A 19,424-nucleotide genomic window follows, 5' to 3' on the forward strand; every position below is an offset into this window, starting at 1 on the left:
TTTTTGCAAGGATCTGTAACCAAACAAATATGTTTTCACCACGATAGTTAATCTAAAATGGTATTTTGACACACATTTCGCCTTCAACAAAATGTTGTGATTTTAACAAATACTGCGATTTGAAAATTGCAATAGGCCATATATCGATTACAATTTTGATTAATTGTGCAGCCCTAATTGTTTTTTTCAATTAATCAATTAGTCGGTTAGCCTATAACATGTTAAAAAAGTAATGCATCAACATTTCTCATAATCTCTCAGGATCTATAGATTATTTTCATTACTGATTAATAATTGATCATTAAGATTACAACATGTCAAACATTATGACGCATTGCAAGCACAAAGTGTCTTTAGAAAAATCTCTTACACAGTCTGATCGGCAACGACAAAAGTCAAAATATCCTTTTAATAATGTTTGTTTTTCAAATATAATGATTATTTTCCTTATCGATTAATATATTGGTCGTTTTTAGGGCTGCCTGATTTTTAAATAAAATATCTAATTGCAATTATTTTGACCGATATTGCAATTACGACAAAATTTGCAATATTAAAGGGACCGATAATATAGGCATCATTATTCTCATTTTCATTAAAAAACATTAAAATGATTATGGTGTGATTTTTGTACCAAACAAATATGTTTTCACCACGATATTTAATCTAAAATGGTATTTGACACACATTTCGCCTTTAACAAAATATTGTGATTTTAACAAATACTGCAATTTGAAAATTGCATTAGGCCATATATCGATAACATTTTTATTAATTGTGCAGCCCTAATGAATGAATGAAAGATTTTATTTCGAACATAAAAATAAATAAAATCAGATACAAAATAATAACAAACAAAACAAATAGTGTCCGAAAAGGAGTAGGTAGAAATAAAACTTATATATTATTTAATAAGTAGATATAAACCAACCCTTAACGCAACCCTTATCAGATATACAGCATGCAGCACAAAAAGCAACTATAAAAGCATTAAAGGAGATGTAAAGGAATAGCCGCATGTAGGAGCACCATATATGAAACCAATTATTTCTTGCTAATTAATAAAAAAAAAATTATTGTGGTCATATAGCAATAAACTTTAAAGTCAATCATTCACAAAAGATATAATACAAAAGGCTACTGAAGGAATACTATATGAGGAAAGGAAATTAATATTACAGCATGTGTAGGACAAAAGGGAATATGTTCGTTGTCATGGTGATTCTAGAAATTCAAGTTGTACTGGCAAATTTGAAATGACTTATTTTCTCACATATTGGCAGAATTTTCCCACTTGTTCACAAAAAATTCATATATTACTATTTTTTTTACATTCAACTGATAAAGCTTTATGGAAAAACAAGATATTTGGATGAGGTGGTAAAACGTTCTGGTGGTTGTGTCCACATTAGTATGTATGATGTTGGAATTCAGATGTAGTAGACATGAATATCATGATGAATACGGCACTGGCAGATATATTAAAGCTGCACCAATCAATATGTTTACATATAAGAGGACATATGGTCATATAGCATCAACTTTAAAGTCAATCATTCACAAAATATATAATACAAAAGGTTACAAAAGGAATACTATATGAGGAAAGGAAATTAATATTACAGCATGTGTAGGACAAAAGGGAATATGTTCGTTGTCATGGTGATTCTAGAAATCAATACATCCAGTCAAGTTGTACTGGCAAAAGTGAAAAGTACAAAAATGTATATAGTAGTTATTTAATGTTCAATAAGCGCTTTATTTTTCTCATACCATACTCTGTTGTGATTGGTCAACCAAACCAAACTCTTCTGACTCTGCTCCAGCTCCGCTTTAACTAGCTTTAAGGTATTATGCAAATGTGTTACTTGGTGACATCATCACGTTACGGAAGAAAAAGGCGGGACTTCAATCAAGGCTTTTCAGGAGCAGTGTGGGGAGTAACTGCCTTTGTCCTGGACTTTGGGCTTTGTAACTTTGCAGACCTTTTACATGCACAAAAAACTATATTAACACACTAAAGGAAAAGGAAAAGGAAAAAGCACAAAAGCATAATAGGTCCTCTTTAACGACAAATTAAAGGACTGTGTGTAATGAGAACAGAGCTAAAAGGAGAGTTAATATCAGTCTTACATTCATCAAGTAGCCAGAAACACGACTCCAAATGAACGTTATTGTTGTTCTGGATCCTCTGGCTGTGTAAATAAATAAGCACATCTAATTGTTTTACGACTTATAAAAATTTACAACTTTAGTAGTTGATTATATTTCAATGGTGTATTTACAGCTTGTTCTGCTGCCCCCAAGTGGTCAAAATATGTTAATACTTCTGATGAGGGACAAATTAAAGGACAAAAAACACATAAAATGTCTTTGTTAAGGTGTCAGACCACCATGAGACTCCAGAACAGCTTCAGTGCTCTTTAGCATCTATTTTCCTGAGCTCTATTCTTCCAAAAGATATGCTCTTATTTGGTGTTTTCATGATGGTGGAGGAGAAAGAATCTCTCAAATCTCCCACAGGTGTTTGGTTCAGTTGAGATCTGGTGATTACATATGATTTAGGTCCCCAGTCTGGACACAAGGATGCTCCGTTAATTAGTGTTGTCAGATGTGACGGGGGATCTGGGTTGCTTTACGGCACAAAACAGAAAGAAGGCTCTTGTTCTTCCAGTCTAGAGAGCTGAAATCTAAAGCTTCAGAGTTTCTGGTGGCAGCAGATGGTGTAAAAAGACCATGGAAAAATCCCTTCCAACATGTACTGTATTATTCTCTTGGGGGGGCAGGAAGCAATGAGGCTGATGGGAAATGTGCTGTGAGTTAACGAGCTAATGCAGATGAGAGAAACTGAGAGAGATGATGAATGTTCATCCTCATGCTCAGACCTGGTAAATAATTGGACTTGCATGTTTTATGTTATTTCATTTATTACAACATTTAATCACAGTGTAATCAATGTAATTAGGATTTTTTTTTTCTACCAAGACCAACAGAAAAGGAACATTTAAAGGTGAAAACAAATCTACAGAAGTTGATCTAGATTAAGGACAAATTTAAATCACAAAATAATTTAGGTATTCATCGGTATAATTTGACTGTCAGAATATATACAGAGTATATACTGTATATGTGTGTGTGTACTGTATATATACAGACATATGTGTGTATATGTACAGTATATGTATATGTGCGTGTATATGTATAAACAGTATGTTTGTATACTGTATATGTACATATGTGTGTGTATATGTGTGTATGTGTGTGTGTGTGTGTGTATATATATTACATGTTTAATATATATAGATATATATTAAATCATGTTTAATAACATATATATTAAATAATGTTTAATAATATATATATATTAAATCATGTTTAATATATATATTAAATAATGTTTAAAATATATATATATTAAATAATTGTTAATAATATATATACATATTAAATATGTTTTATATACATATATTTATTAAATAATGTTTAATATATGTATATATTAAATAATGTTTAAAATATATATATTAAATAATCTTTAATAATATATATATATATTAAATAATGTTTAATATATATATATATTAAATAATCTTTAATATCTTAAATCATGTTTAATAACATATATATTAAATAATGTTTAATAATATATATATTAAATCATGTTTAATATATATATTAAATAATGTTTAAAATATATATATATTAAATAATTGTTAATAATATATATACATATTAAATATTTTTTATATATATATATATATATTAAATAATGTTTAATATATGTATATATTAAATAATGTTTAAAATATATATATTAAATAATCTTTAATAATATATATATATATTAAATAATGTTTAATATATATATATATTAAATAATCTTTAATATCTTAAATCATGTTTAATAACATATATATTAAATAATGTTTAATAATATATATATATTAAATCATGTTTAATATATATATTAAATAATGTTTAAAATATATATATATTAAATAATTGTTAATAATATATATACATATTAAATATTTTTTATATATATATATTAAATAATGTTTAATATATATATATATTAAATAATGTTTAAAATATATATATTAAATAATGTTTAATAATATATATATATTAAATAATGTTTAATATATATATATTAAATAATCTTTAATATCTTAAATAATGTTTAATAATATATATATATCAAATAATGTTTGATATATATTATTAAATAATGTTTAATAATATGTTTTGATACAAATAGATTTATGATACAGTAATCTTTTTTTATTTCTTATATACAGTAGTCTGTCCTCAGTTGCAGAATGTGTCACTTGACCTATAGATGATTCAGAAGGTGAATATGAGAATGTGACTCCAAATATATTTTTTGCATTTTGTTTCATTCTTATTTGATTTCTGGTACTCCTACAAAAACAATACAAGAAAAAAATATATATCATAAGAATGTCCTCTTCTGGATCCAGGCCTGTGTTGAGGTCATATAACACAGCGACGCCCCCAAGTGGAGGACAGACAGCATTTACTACTAAATATAGTTAAGTTTCGTTTTCCAATCATCAGAAATGATACTGAACTGTCCCACTGCCATTGAACGCAGCAGTCCTCCTCCTGATTCTGTGCGTCTTTTCTCTGGAAGGAAACAAAGAAACATCAGAGAGCGCAACAATGTTGCAGTCTGACATATTCAGGATCATCTGCGACAATCAAGGATCTGTGGACACCGACTACCTGATCTATAATCTGGGTTTAGGTGATTCTATGAATGAGGTTATTAGTGACAGAGAGAAATTTGCTCTGTGTTGTCCTTTTGGACAGCCTAAGGTGGTGGTCCGGACTGGACTGAGACTGTGTCGAACCAGGGACTGTCCTGGAGCCTGCAGTGGACTTCACCTGTGTAAGAAGTTCTTCTTCTCTGGTTCCTGTCCTTTCACTGGGTCCAGGTAGGTTCACAGTATGAGGTGTTGGTCACATGAGTGCTGGTAGAGAGGCCTGCTGGGACTCCTTCAGCTGTTTTTTTAAGGAAGCTGTGTTGTTTAAATTCAAGTTAACTTAATTTTCTTTATTTAATTGAAGTTATTCAGTGAACAACAACACTGTCACAGGTTTGTTTCCGTGTTAAAGTTGCATTTAATGACCTGTTTTTAATGGCCTTGACTCACGTGGTGCGTTCAAGTACTGTTGGTTTGCAGTTTGCAGTTCATGGACACCTTATAGCTTTACAGGCTGATGTAACACATTGAAGTCTGAATAGAAAGCTTTATTGTCATATTAAATACAACGATATTCACAGTTGCCACTTCTGGTCAGTGCTTTAAAACAGATACTTGACAACACTAAACGAGGCAGATAAAACATATAACAGGTAAAGTAGATATAATACATAAATATAAACAAGTGTTACACTAGAAGTATAAAATATAAAAATAGATGTAATGTAAACAGAGGTAATTGCATTTGTAAAACAGGTAGGGTATAGATGTAATAAATAAATACATGTAAACAAATGTAGTTGCACTTGAGATGTATATTATTGATGGTTCCTTTAGACTTTTTTAGGTAGCTTCAAAGTTAAAAAGAAATGCTATTTAATGAATAAGTCTTGACATTTTTGGTAATTGATTTCTGGCAGAAAATTAGATGATAATATTGATGCCACTCTCACGTCTGTAAGCTAAATATGAAGCTATCTCCAGCAGTATTATGACATCATTACCAGCAGCTACAGCAACACAGGCATTGGCCCCCTCAGTTTACGCCCCTGGCCCAATTTAGGCCTTTAATAGCATTATTTAGCGTATTTTAATAGACTAATCCCTTAATGCCCACTGCAGAATAATTTTATGTTACACCACTACTCACTCCATGTACAAAGTATATATGGGGGGCATATTTTTACACGCTTTTTATATCTTTATTTAAGATAATTTATCTTTTTTTAAGGAAGCTGTATTGTTTAAATTCAAGTTAACATCATTTTCTTTATTTAATTGAAGTTATTCAGTGAACAACAACACTGTCACAGGTTTGTTTCCGGGTTAAAGTTGCATTTAATGACCTGTTTATTAATGGCCTTGACTCACGTGGTGCGTTCAAGCACTTGTTGGTTTGCAGTTAAGTTCAGGTGTTGTTATAAAAAACAAACATGGACACAGTGGAGCTTTACAGGCTAATTTAAAGGTCCAATATTGTGCTCATATTTGTGTTCATTCTTGTATTTTGCGTTTCTTCTAAAACATGTTTACATGCTGTAATGTAAAAAAACACTTTCTGCTTGAATATGCCTGTATTTCCCCTCTGTCTGAAACACTCCGTTTTTAGCGCATTTTGACCGAGTTGCAACAGAATTGCGTTGCTAGGAAACTGTTTGGGTCCATGTGTACTTCCTGTCAGCTGATGACATTCACATAAACTGCAACCAGGAATAAACTGGGACACATTTAGAATGTTTACGTTTAAAATTGTGTCAAGGGTCTAAATATTGTATATTTGTGACATCACAAATGGATAGAAATCCTGACAGCTTGTTTCAAATGAGTTTCTGAATACGGGCTGTGTGTATTTCCCTGTGGATTGAGTGTTTTGATACTTTCACAGTATTTATATAGCACTTAAGCCTGCTTTGTGATTAAAAAAACATGAAAATCTCACTTTCTTTATAATGTGGGACCTTTAAGATGTCGTGGGAAGCATATTTTGATGGACTAAACTCAAAACGAGTGCTAATTATGTGCTTTACAAGGCAGACATAAAAGTAATAAAGGATAGAATCCAGATAAACACACATTTCCACATACATTTACCAACAAATATAGATAAATCACAACGTGGTCTGAAAACTAAGTGGCCTACAGATTGGATCTAACAGGAAGTAACTTTTTCTGTGACTTCCTGTAAATTTTCTGAAAGCTGCTGGAAACTGTCCGACTTGACCGCAGCTTTTTCTCGAACAAGCCTATTGTTTTTTTACCTTGTGACCTCGTGTGTGTGTTTGTGTCATCACGGCAAAATGTTGTCCTGGAGACGTCCTATTGTACGGGGGAACTACCGCAGAGGAGGTTTGGAGTACTCTTCCAGGTGTTTATAATTCTATGTGTGTTGTGTTCTTTGATGACAGGAGAGGATGCAAATTCTCCCACGACCTGCACTCCTATCACAACTTTGCGCTACTGACAGCGCACGAGCTGGACAGTCTCAGCCTCACGGAGCTGCGCACGCTGCTGATGCAGAGCGACAACTGGCTCCTGCCTCAGGTACGTCTCACTTCATCCGGAGGAGTTTTTCACATCAGGTTTTTGGATCAGTCACAAAGTGGTTCACAGATAAAAACTGTTGCCTCAGAGTTCCCGGAGTTCATCGTATTAACAGAAGTTTAGTTGACTTGACATCTGTATTTATCATAATACTTGCTTTTTGCTTTGCTTGATTGTAACCACCCTTTTCTCCCCACGCCAGATATGTCATAATTACAACAACGGTGGCGGGGAGTTCGGCCTGTGTAAGGATGGTCATGCTTGCCGTAGGATGCACATCTGCGAGAAGTACATGAACCGCGACTGCAACTGCTCCAAGACTCACGATTTCAAAGCTCCGCAGCCGTACAAGAACCTGCACGAGAGATTCGTGCCGGACGAACTCATTCAGTCCTTGAAGTCTGTTTACGCAAACATATTGGCTTTGAAGTACGTCGACAGGCAGGCCGATGGGGGCAACCGTGAACAGCAGCAACCAAACGCAGACGCGAGCAGCGACGATGGTTTGCAACAGAGGGAGTGGTACGGTGGGAGAGGGAGAGGTGGTAACAGGGGCAACTGGGGCAACAGGGGAAACAGAGGCAACAGGGGCAACAGAGGCAACAGAGGCAATAGAGGCAATAGAGGCAATAGAGGCAACAGAGGCAACGGGGGCAACGGGGGCAACGATCAACAGCAGCAACCAACCTGTTCCACTAATGACGACCTTCCTGACATCGATGCCTTTGATCTGTACAGTGAAGATGGACAGAGGGACTGGTTTTCCACCACTGTCAGCTATGCTGACGCCAACGACACCGATGCAAGCAGCGACGACGGTCAGAACAGAAAACAAAATCCAGATAAAACTTCGACTGCCGTCAGAGGGAGAGGAGGCAACAGGGGCGACCGTCATCAGCCGCAACGAACCCGTTCCACTGCTGACATCCCCGGTGCTGTCAACAACACTGATGATGGACCGAACAGAAGACAAAGAACTGGGCCTGTTCGAGGTAAATTATGCCAGTTTAGGGATGCTAATTTTCTTAAACGATAACCGTAGTCACACACATACGGTCTGTCAGCGCGGCATAACTTCAGCGAGTTTCCGACAGACCGTGTGTGTGTTGTCGGTGGCGTTATAGCTGTGAACGTAGGTGTAGCAGACATTGTGTGTACAGTTTATTTGTCGGTGAATAAATGCTACGAGGCTACAACTCCTCCGCTCAATCGAGCTATAGACGGGAGCCGACTTCCTGTATCTGTAACGCCAGCTCAGACTCTCTTAAGGTGGACCGGCTTTCCTCCTTAAAGTGCCGAGTCTTTCTCAGCTTTTTAATTCATTATTAACTTGTTTCTTTTAACCATTTTAACCGATAGCGTTAATCGGTTAAAATGCTTAATGTCGGTTAACGGTTAAACGGTTAATTATTAACATCCCTACGCCAGCTGCAAAAGCTTTCATTCAAAATGTTGTTTGACAGAACTGTGTAAAATTGAAAGAAACAACACTTTATCGTGCACTTGTTGTTTGTTTCCTTTAGATAAAACTGAGATATGCATGTACTTCGTCAAAGGACACTGTATACATGATGACGGTGAGTAATCAATGATACATCCTAGATCAAATTAATTGCACATTTTGTATTTGTTCAAAATATCTCTTAAAGGGAGATTTGTCAAGTATTTAATACTCTTATTAACATGGGAGTGACAGTCACATGAATTTTATCATCCGATGTCTTCCCAGAGCGATGCTTTAAAGTTCACACCAAGATGCCGTACAGATGGGAGGTCAGAGAGGATGATAAATGGACTCCCTTGCCTGATAATGAGACCATTGAGAAGGACTACTGTGACCCCAAAAACACATACAGGTACTCTCTGCTGACAGTCAGTGGGATGTGGGATCGTAGTTCTGGGACGATGTTATTCGTAAACTCAACCATGTCAAGATGTATACTGAAACAACCAATTTCTATTAACTTAACAATGGCAAAAAGTCGTAAGTATTTCATGCAGATTTTTTTTTTTTTTGCCATTTCTTTAAAGGAACAGTGTGTAGAATTTTGGGGGATCTGTTTTGCAGAAATGGAATATAATATTCATAACTGTTTTAATTTTTAACAGACGAACCAAACTCTGGCTCTAGAGAGAGCCTTTTGCATTTTTACATTACCGGAAGGCCACCGTAGTTCTCCGACACACTTGTGAAACTGCTGTAACGTGAGCTGCAGAGTGCAAAACCTTGGTACCGCCAGCCGCCGTCCGACTTCTGTTGCTCCTTAAGTAGTGTTATTATGGTAAGGATGGCCTCTGAGCGGGAGAACGGTGTTACCACGGTTTTGCACTAGGCGGCTCACGTTACTGCAGTCTTGGAAAGGGAGGAGTGAGTTGAGGGGTTCTCAGTTGGTTGCAATCTGCAACCACACCACTAGATACCACCAAATCCTACACACTGCACCTTTAAAGGAACAGTGTGTAACATTTAGGGGGATCTATCGGCAGAAATGGAATATAATATTAACAAGTATGTTTTCTTTAGCGTATAATCACCTGAAAATTAGAATTGTTTTGTTTTCGTTAGCTTAGAATGAGCCGTGTATATATACAAACGTAGCGGGTCCTTTTCATGGACTGTTGTTTCAATAAACTGCTGTTGAATTGTATGAATTAATAGTTATCTATTTTGCTGTCTTTAGTGGCAGCAGCCCACAAGTGCATTTTGACACGATGACCCGTGGATCGGACAAAGTACGACGGGTCTCTACCGCAAATTCTCTGCTTGAGCCGACCTTCATCCACACCACCGTGTGGCTTTGGCACTGGGAGGACCAGCACGGAAAGTGGAACGTGTACGCTTCAGCTGTGAGTAACTGCAGATATTTTTAGTTTGATTTACTGGTGAAAAGAAAAAATTCAGAACAGGATTAGAATTTATTTATATTTTAAATATAACTAAATGTTTTAGGGCAACAACAGTAATGTTTACAAAAGCAACGTCACTATAGAAACTCAATAATCTCACTGTAAACAAATCTAAAATGTCAATAAAATAAATTTTCCTGAGTGAAGTTAAGAAAGGATAAAGCACACAGACATCAGTCAGTATCAGTCCTTCCTCCTGTCCTCTGTCCTCCTTTTTAAGATTAATTATTTAGCACCGGTGCCCGTTTAATACCGGGTTTCGCTAGTTCTGTTAAAGCCGCTCTCATCAATATTTTCATAGAAACAACGGATTAGTTATGTAATGCTATCTGGGGAAATATTCTGAAATAGAAATGTCCCAGTCTCCTCAATCTGCAACATTGTATTACAGCCAATCGAGGTATATATTATCCGACCATTATAAGGCTGATCAAAGTTCGAAGTCATTACTCTCCCATAACGCCACGTCAGTAAGACCTTGTAAACATTGAAACAGTTCCTCATAGATAAGAGCTTGAGTTAGCAAACAGCGGCGCAGCATGAAAAATATGCACCCTGACAACATGCCTCGGCAAGCGAAGCTAGTGGTGCTGATCTGGGCTAAAAATGGCCTCTTTATCTCTATTTCAGTGACATTTTGCAGGCATCCCACAACCCTAAATGCTGCTGTAGTGACAACAGTTCACTGCAGCGAAACTTTGCACACGATGAGAAAAATAAGTTAGGCTGTCCAAGCTTTGCTGAAGTTGAATTTACTGTATACATCACATTACAAGTTTATATATATACATCTCAGGCTGTGTGGCAGCATCCCCGAGGAAAGAGATTAGCAGCAATTGTAGCCAGATTTTATGAATCTGAATTGTTCATGCTCATATTGGACTGTTGAATTAAGACACTGGAATGGCACTCAGAGAGCGCAGACCTCCGCCAAGGTTCCAGAGTACGGTTGCCTATCTCTCTGAAGGAAAGAGGCGGAGTCATGCGTCATCAACGTGTCATCAGTCACACTGCGCATGTGTTATACCCAGAGGTCTTAATGTTCAGGCTGATCAGAGTCCTTAAAAAATTCCTGAAGCCGGATCATGATCCGGATCACCACAAAAATCTAAAGGATTGTTCATTGTGCCAATTCATCTAAATCCATTGCAGACTTTTGGAGTAATCCTGCTAACAGACAAACCAATGCCAGTGAAAACATAACTTCCTTCCTAGGCCTTCGGCCTTGGCGGAGGTAATAAAGTTTTGAAGGCGTTTACCGGAGCTCCCGCAGCTAAAGCTGATCAAATTCTCCAACTTTCAAAGCTGACTCCGTCTTAACAGTTTGTCTTTTGTCCTCCAGGTTTACACTTCCATTACATGAAATAACAGATAAAAAATGATCGTTGGAGAAGTTATTTAATAAACGGTCTCTGGTCATTCAGTTAAGAAGCATTACTCAATTTATTTTAGCAAATGCATTTGGGTTCATACAGCAGACAAAAAGTAAAAGACAAAGCACTACAGCATTCTTTATAACCTTGAGTTAGCCTCCCTCCCCGGTGGCCCACACCTTCCACCCTGCTTGTGTGTGAGAAAGCATTGTCTATTCATACAAGGGGAGTTACTTGTGATTAGCTTGTTTTAGCAGAGTGCAGGTGTGAGGGGGATAAGAAGTGTAACACGTTAGGACAGTCTGTGCTCTCCAGGAACATTCAGATTTATCTGAGTACACGAATGATAACCTTTTGCTATGTACACATTCCAAGGGACTGCATATTCACAAACTTTAATTCGTTGTTCACTGTTGGACATTTAGGGTCTAAAATAAGCTAAAAATGGATATAAATGAATAGATTGGTAGAAATAAATGTTGAAATTCACATGTATTTATATATACAGATTTAATTTTTTTCATTGTTTGTTTTCTGATGTTTTTGTTTCGTAGGCAATAGTCTTTTTGCATAGTTGGTCATCTACCATTTCAGTTGTGCTCTGAGGTAAAAACAGACTTATCTGTCTTGTGTTGCAGGGCGGTGGACACAACCTAGCAGACATGGACAGCCATAAACTGGAGCAGAAGTTTCTGGCCGATGACAAAGATGTGGTGGCCTTCACCGCCGGTTCACAGTCATACTCGCTCAGTTTCCAAGGTAAACAAACATTACGCCATGGAGCTCTGTGTTTACACTTGTTGTGCATTTAGAAATATTCAAGCTGTGTTGTAATATTTTTCCTCAGACATGATACAAACAAACACGCAGTATGGCACTAAGAGGCTCGTGAAAAGACGGCCGCAGTTTGTCTCTGCGGCTGACGTCCAAAACAAGAAAGTGAGGTACGTCGTCCTAAATATGTCACATTTATGTTTTACACCTTTTTTTAAGAAACATTTTATTCAAACCTTCTCACAATAAAAACTAATCCCTCTTTGCTTTCTGACCCCAGACGGCCTGCTGGTCTAGCAAATTTCACCTCAATGCCCGACCGCTGGGACAAGACACAGACTCCCGAAACAGGATACAGGGTATTGTGAATACACCACACCTGCAAACTGCATGACGAACGTAACTTCAAAGTCTCTACTGTTTTGGCTAATATTCGTGCCCTGAAGAAGTTCGAGGGTTTCTCAGAAAATTTAATTCGTTCCGGAAAAATTTGTTTTGCTTTTCCACCATATCAACCTAAAAAGTGATATGTCAATGTTGTGTTCACAACGCTGCCCCCATGTGGCCCAAAAATCAGTTATTGCAGTAATTGTGCCTGAAAATTATGAGAAGATTTTTTTTTTAGAGAATCAAAAAAATGTGCCTGGGTAAAATTAATTTCTTTTCTCTTTGTGTGCTTTCCAGCGAGTCCCCCTCCAGCGTTCCTCAGACGAATTTAAGGAGATTGAAACTCTTTTCTGTCAAACTATGAGAGGCTATGACATCGTCAAAATAGAGAGGATTCAGAACAAACCTCTTTGGGAAGTCTTTCAGTGGTACGTATGTGATTATAATGTGTTTGGTCTGGAAACTGGTTGTGTGTTTAATATCTTCTTAGCTAGATTATCAGTCAATCTGCTCAGATAACCACCTCTCTCTGGGTGTTAAAGCGCTTTTATATGCAGTAAAATACACTGTTGCTCACTTGAGGGGTTTTGCTGCTACAGTAAGTAGCTTATGGTGGCTAATGTTAGCTAACTTTAGAAAAGTTTAGATAGATATTGATAGTCAGTTCCCTGACTTTATGACTTTTTTCTAATTGTTCTTTAGCAACGTATTGGTATTTATTATTATCCCTTGTTTGCCACTTGTGGCCGCTGTTGAGCCAAAGTTTCATGCTATGTTAGCACGCAATCCTAAATGTCTCAGCTTGATTTAAAGTTTCTTATGTATTTTTCCTGAAAAAAAAGGCAGAAAAATCAGATGACGAACAGCAACAAGGGGCGCAATGTGACAGAAAAACAGCTCTTTCATGGCACTGACTCTAAATACGTAGACGTCATCTGCCACACCAACTTTGACTGGAGGATCTGTGGAATTAATGGAACTGCTTTTGGCGAAGGTGAGTTGATGATTCTGGGCTTCTTACTGATTTGATAACAAAAGTTGTTTAAAAAGAAAACTTACTCTAAGAGGATGGGACGGTATTTTAGATCAATCCTAATATCTTAACATCGCACTCATTCGCACTCAAATTTAAAGGGACAGTTCACCAAAATCTTAATGGAACTTAATTTTTTACCCTTATGCGGTGTTTCTAAGTTGCTCCTTAGTTGCATCCCCTAGTGTCCATATACAGTATGGTAACATTACAATAATCCCACAAAATTTGGGATCTCTCTCTGTGTCCAAACACAGGTAGTTATTTTGCCCGGGACGCAAAATACTCCCACAACTACACTGGTACCACTCATGTCAAATCCTTGTTCATCTCACGGGTGCTGGTGGGAGACTACACCAGAGGGTCGTCCAGCTACCGCCGACCTCCTTCCAAGGACGGCGGGGACATAAACTTCTTTGACAGCTGCGTAGACGACGTCACGAACCCTTCCATCTTTGTTGTGTTTGAGAAGCACCAGATCTACCCCGAGTACCTGCTGGAGTACAAGACCATGCACCCACTTGTTGCCTCATATGGTTCTGGTGCTGCGGCAGCACCGGCACCAGCACCAGCACCGGCACCAGCCCCAAGACCAGCTGCCCGACCCAGTTGGGCAACATCATACCAACCCAGCACATCCTCATACCAACCTAGTACACCCTCATACCAACCCAGCAGAGCATTCATCCAACCCGTCATGGCACCTCCTCTACCTTCCCCACCAACCCCGCCCCCAAAGAAAAATGATTCCTGTGTCATTGCTTAGGGACACAGGTGTAGTGAGGGCAGGTGTTTTTTGATGGAGCTTGATGGTGGTGTGGCAGAATGCTTTGGCAACGAGTAGAGTGACTTTTATGCAGTAGTGTCACCAATGCCTAGTTCACACTACACAACTTTAGCCCTGATTTTCCGATCCCAAACAGTTTGTGGAGCTCCCCGACAAAAAAGTCTCAGATCAGAGGCATATCAGCGTTGGCTCGCCTCTCGTCGCCTGTAACAATAGGAACTTACTCTGTGTCGGGGTTCCCGCGGGGTCTTAAAAAGTCTTAAAAAGTCTCAAATCCAATAACTTGAATTTAAGGCCTTAAAATGTCTTAAATACAATTTAGGCAGGTCTTAAAAATTAATTAACGTTACATTCATTTAATAAAAGAAATGCATTATCTTGCTTTTATAAATATTTTGTTTTTGAGCACGCCGTAACAAAACTTTGAAACGGAACCAAAAGGGAATAGTTGTGCTCCCCGAATAGAATTTATCGGAGCACACCCGTTTCACGTGCAGTCTATGGAAGTGCAGGGTTTTTCCTGCATAGAGAATTACGAGGCGGCCGCCTCTGTCAAATTTCGCCCCGCCTCCAGCTTTCAACAAAACTCTGACAGGTGTCTTCATGGATTACACTATTTTCTAATAACAAGCATTGCACTTTATGGATTTCTGTCATTTGTATCTGCAATTGCGGCATTACTCCGATGTGTTGGCGCTGTATCATAACCATCATAGTGAACCAGGAAAGGCGCTGCCAAAACTACCAAAGAAGAAGAAACGAGCCGTCTATTTAGATTTTCGGCTGGATCGCTGCAAAGCTGGAGCGACAGTGTTTCCGCTGGTAACGTCTTCGCCACCACAGCAAACAATTTGCAAGTAATTCCGGGGTTCCGATTTTCTTTCATGTCCTTACTGATTTCTTGACAGTATTGACATGAAGTAGGTCTTAAATTACATTCATACTGGTCTTAAAAAGGCCTTAAAAAGTCTCAAATTTGACTTGTTGAAACCTGCAGATACCCTGGTGTGTGTTGCATTTGCAACACGGAGCAAAGTTGTCGTTGCACCTCGAGGAATAAATAGTAAATAAGAGTGTGGAAACAGGCAGTTTTGTGAACATCAGCAATGTGTCTCGTATATGGTATCACGTCATTTACCGTGTGTTTCTTCTGTTTTTTTCGTGACAAAACGTAGTTTGGAGACCTCATCGGGGATTCCTCCCGGTGAAAGATCTTGTATTGTGTGACCCCCCCGTCTCCGGTCATTCATGTAGTGTAAACCGTAACGACTAAAGACAGGAAGTTGTGTAGTGTGAACAGTACAGCGATAATAGAGTGCTTATTTAACACTAAAATTATTAATCACAAAAAAACTACGGTGAACTGGAAATATTAATGCCAAGTTCACAGTAGCTAAATGTTCGTGTTGTGCACTGAATCAATAAATAAATGCAAAACAGGAACAGTGTTTTATTCTCAGGTTTGCATTATACGGCCATGTTTGTTCCTGTTAGAGCTGCAGGTCTCTCTCCGTCTTTCTCTGTGTCTCATAAGCGAATTGAAAATGCCAATCATGAAAATGTAATCAGCAACTGATACTCAATAAATTGTTTAACGAGGACCTATTATGCTTATATTCAGGTGCATACTTGGATTTGGGGTTTCTACTAGAACATGTTTACATGCTTTAATGTTCAAAAAACACTTTATAAAGAGACAAAACTTTGTCTTTTCTTGACAACAGCCATTGCCGCCATTTTGGACTGAAAACGCTTATATTATTTATATTATTTTATTGTTCAACACAGGCCATTTCGGTAGAATATGACAATAGAACAGAAATAGTTTTATTTTACTTTTGTACGGCACTTTTTAGGCGGACGTTTTACTGGCGTCCGGTAGTCGCTTTCAGTCCAAAATGGCAGAAGCGTAGCTCTGCTGCTGGTCGCTAATGTTGCAATTGAACGAACAATTGACTTTCACTTCTTATCAATATACGTTCTTTGCTAACAATACTAACAGCACAAACAGTGCAACCAACGGTAACAGTGCTGACAGAGCTAACAGTGCTAACCCTAGGAGGGGAATTAGAGGGTGGGCACACGATTTTAAAGACCAAACAAATAATTGTTTATTCAAGAAAATACTTGATGAATCGATAATTAAAATAATCCTTAGTTACAACCCCTAGTGTCCATATACAGTATAGTGACATTACAATAATCCCAAAAAATTGGGATCTCTTTCTGTGTCCAAACACAGGTAGTTACTTTGCCCGGGACGCAAAATACTCCCACAACTACACCGGTACCGCTGACGTCAAATCCTTGTTCATCTCACGGGTGCTTGTGGGAGACTACACCAAAGGGTCCTCCAGCTACCGCCGACCTCCTTCCAAGGACGGCGGGGACATAAACTTCTTTGACAGCTGCGTAAACGACATTACGGACCCTTCCATCTTTGTTGTGTTTGACAAGCTCCAGATCTACCCCGAGTACCTGCTGCAGTACAAGACCATGCACCCACTTCTTGCTTTATATGGTGCTGCGGCAGTACCGGCACCGGCACCGAGACAAGCTGCCCAACCCAGTTGGGCAACATCATCAGTTTATCAACTCGGTACATCAGTTACTCAACCCAGCACACCCAAATACCAACCCAGTACATCAGTTACTCAACCCAGCACACCCTCATACCAACCCATCACAGACCCATTCAGAACCATTACAGACCCATTCAGACCCAGCACAGACCCATTCAGACCCAGCACAGACCCATTCAGACCCAGTACATCAGTTACTCAACCCAGCACACCCAAATACCAACCCAGTACATCAGTTACTCAACCCAGCACACCCAAATACCAACCCAGTACATCAAGTACTCAACCCAGCACACCCTCATACCAACCCAGCACAGACCCATTCAGAACCATTACAGACCCATTCAGACCCAGCACAGACCCATTCAGACCCAGCACAGACCCATTCAGACCCAGTACATCAGTTACTCAACCCAGCACACCCAAATACCAACCCAGTACATCAGTTACTCAACCCAGCACACCCAAATACCAACCCAGTACATCAAGTACTCAACCCAGCACACCCTCATACCAACCCAGCACAGACCCATTCAGAACCATTACAGACCCATTCAGACCCAGCACAGACCCATTCAGACCCAGCACAGACCCATTCAGACCCAGTTCATCAGTTACTCAACCCAGCACACCCAAATACCAACCCAGTACATCAGTTACTCAACCCAGCACACCCAAATACCAACCCAGTACATCAGTTACTCAACCCAGCACACCCAAATACCAACCCAGTACATCAGTTACTCAACCCAGTACACCCTCATACCAAGCCAGCAAAGACCCATTCAGAACCATTACAGACCCATTCAGACCCAGCACAGACCCATTCAGACCCAGTTCATCAGTTATTCAACCCAGCACACCCAAATACCAACCCAGTACATCAGTTACTCAACCCAGCACACCCAAATACCAACCCATTACATCAGTTACTCAACCCAGCACACCCAAATACCAACCCAGTACATCAGTTACTCAACCCATTACACCCAAATACCAACCCAGTACATCAGTTACTCAACCCAGCACACCCAAATACCAACCCATTACATCAGTTACTCAACCCAGCACACCCAAATACCAACCCAGTACATCAGTTACTCAACCCAGCACACCCAAATACCAACCCAGTACATCAAGTACTCAACCCAGCACACCTTTATACCAACCCAGCACAGACCCATTCAGAACCATTACAGACCCATTCAGACCCAGCACAGACCCATTCAGACCCAGTACATCAGTTACTCAACCCAGCACACTCAAATACCAACCCAGTACATCAGTTACTCAACCCAGCACACCCAAATACCAACCCAGTACATCAGTTACTCAACCCAACACACCCAATTACCAACCCAGTACATCAGTTACTCAACCCAGCACACCCAAATACCAACCCATTACATCAGTTACTCAACCCAGTACACCCTCATACCAACCCAGCACCGACCAATTCAGAACCAGCACAGACCCATTTAGACCCAGCACAGACCCATTCAGACCCAGCACAGACCTATTCAGACCCAGTACATTAGTTACTAAACCCAGCACTGACCCATTCAGACCCAGCACAGACCGATTTAAACCGAGTACAGACCCATTCAGACCCAGTACATCAGTTACTCAACCCAGCACACCCTCATACCAACCCAGCACAAACCCATTCAGACCCAGTACATCAGTTACTCAACCCAGTACACCCTCATACCAACCCAGCACAAACCCATTCAGACCCAGTACGTTAGTTACTCAACCCAGTACACCCTCATACCAACCCAGCACAAACCCATTCAGACCCAGTACGTTAGTTACTCAACCCAGTACACCCTCATACCAACCCAGCACAAACCCATTCAGACCCAGTACGTTAGTTACTCAACCCAGCACACCCTCATACCAACCCAGCAGAACAGTTATGCAACCCACCAGGGCATCTCCTCTGCCTTCTCCAACAAGCCCGCGCCCAAAGTAAAATGATTCCTGTGTCATTGCTTACGGACACAGGTGAAGGGAGGCAGGTGTTTTTTTAATAGTTTAATGACATTAGAAGGAGCTTGATGGTGGTTGCGCAGAATGCTCTGGCAACGAGTAGAGTGACTTTTATGCAGTATGCAGTGTTTCCGCTGGTAACGTCTTCGCCACCACAGCAAACAATTTGCAAGTAATTCCGGGATTCCAATTTTTCTTTCATATCCTTACTACTTTCCTGCCAGTATTGACATGAAGTAGGTCTTAAATTACATTCATAATGGTCTTAGAAAGGTCTTAAATATGACTTGTTGAAACCTGCAGATACCCTGGTGTTTG

The 19,424-nt window shown here is 38.9% G+C and overlaps 1 protein-coding gene across 2 annotated transcripts; it reads left to right on the top strand.

Moving 5' to 3' along the window:
- Positions 1-4,597: 4,597 nt before the first annotated feature.
- LOC119482408 lies at positions 4,598-19,226 on the top strand. Of its 2 annotated transcripts, XM_037759861.1 has the most exons (14): positions 4,599-4,961; positions 7,136-7,271; positions 7,474-8,263; positions 8,795-8,848; positions 9,001-9,127; positions 9,953-10,118; positions 12,190-12,310; positions 12,399-12,495; positions 12,606-12,684; positions 13,010-13,140; positions 13,555-13,706; positions 14,003-14,330; positions 17,067-18,253; positions 18,359-19,226. In XM_037759861.1, the coding sequence occupies exons 1-14, from the start codon at positions 4,687-4,689 to the stop codon at positions 19,087-19,089; spliced, it is 4,374 nt and encodes a 1,457-aa protein (XP_037615789.1). In that variant the 5' UTR covers positions 4,599-4,686; the 3' UTR covers positions 19,090-19,226. The 2 variants fall into 2 exon arrangements, with proteins under 2 accessions (XP_037615790.1, XP_037615789.1); XM_037759862.1 differs by lacking the exon at positions 14,003-14,330 and having other exon boundaries at positions 4,598-4,961; positions 16,775-18,253.
- Positions 19,227-19,424: the final 198 nt, after the last annotated feature.

This window comes from Sebastes umbrosus, chromosome 23, assembly GCF_015220745.1.
Source record: "Sebastes umbrosus isolate fSebUmb1 chromosome 23, fSebUmb1.pri, whole genome shotgun sequence".
Taxonomy (NCBI): Eukaryota; Metazoa; Chordata; class Actinopteri; order Perciformes; family Sebastidae; genus Sebastes; species Sebastes umbrosus.

Coding starts and splice junctions, on each gene's coding strand:
- LOC119482408 (XM_037759861.1), top strand. CDS start 4,687: ATGTTGCAGTCTGACATATTCAGGATCATCTGCGACAATCAAGGATCT. Junction 8,264..8,794: donor AAGAACTGGGCCTGTTCGAG/GTAAATTATGCC, acceptor TGTTTCCTTTAG/ATAAAACTGAGATATGCATG. Junction 8,849..9,000: donor ACACTGTATACATGATGACG/GTGAGTAATCAA, acceptor ATGTCTTCCCAG/AGCGATGCTTTAAAGTTCAC.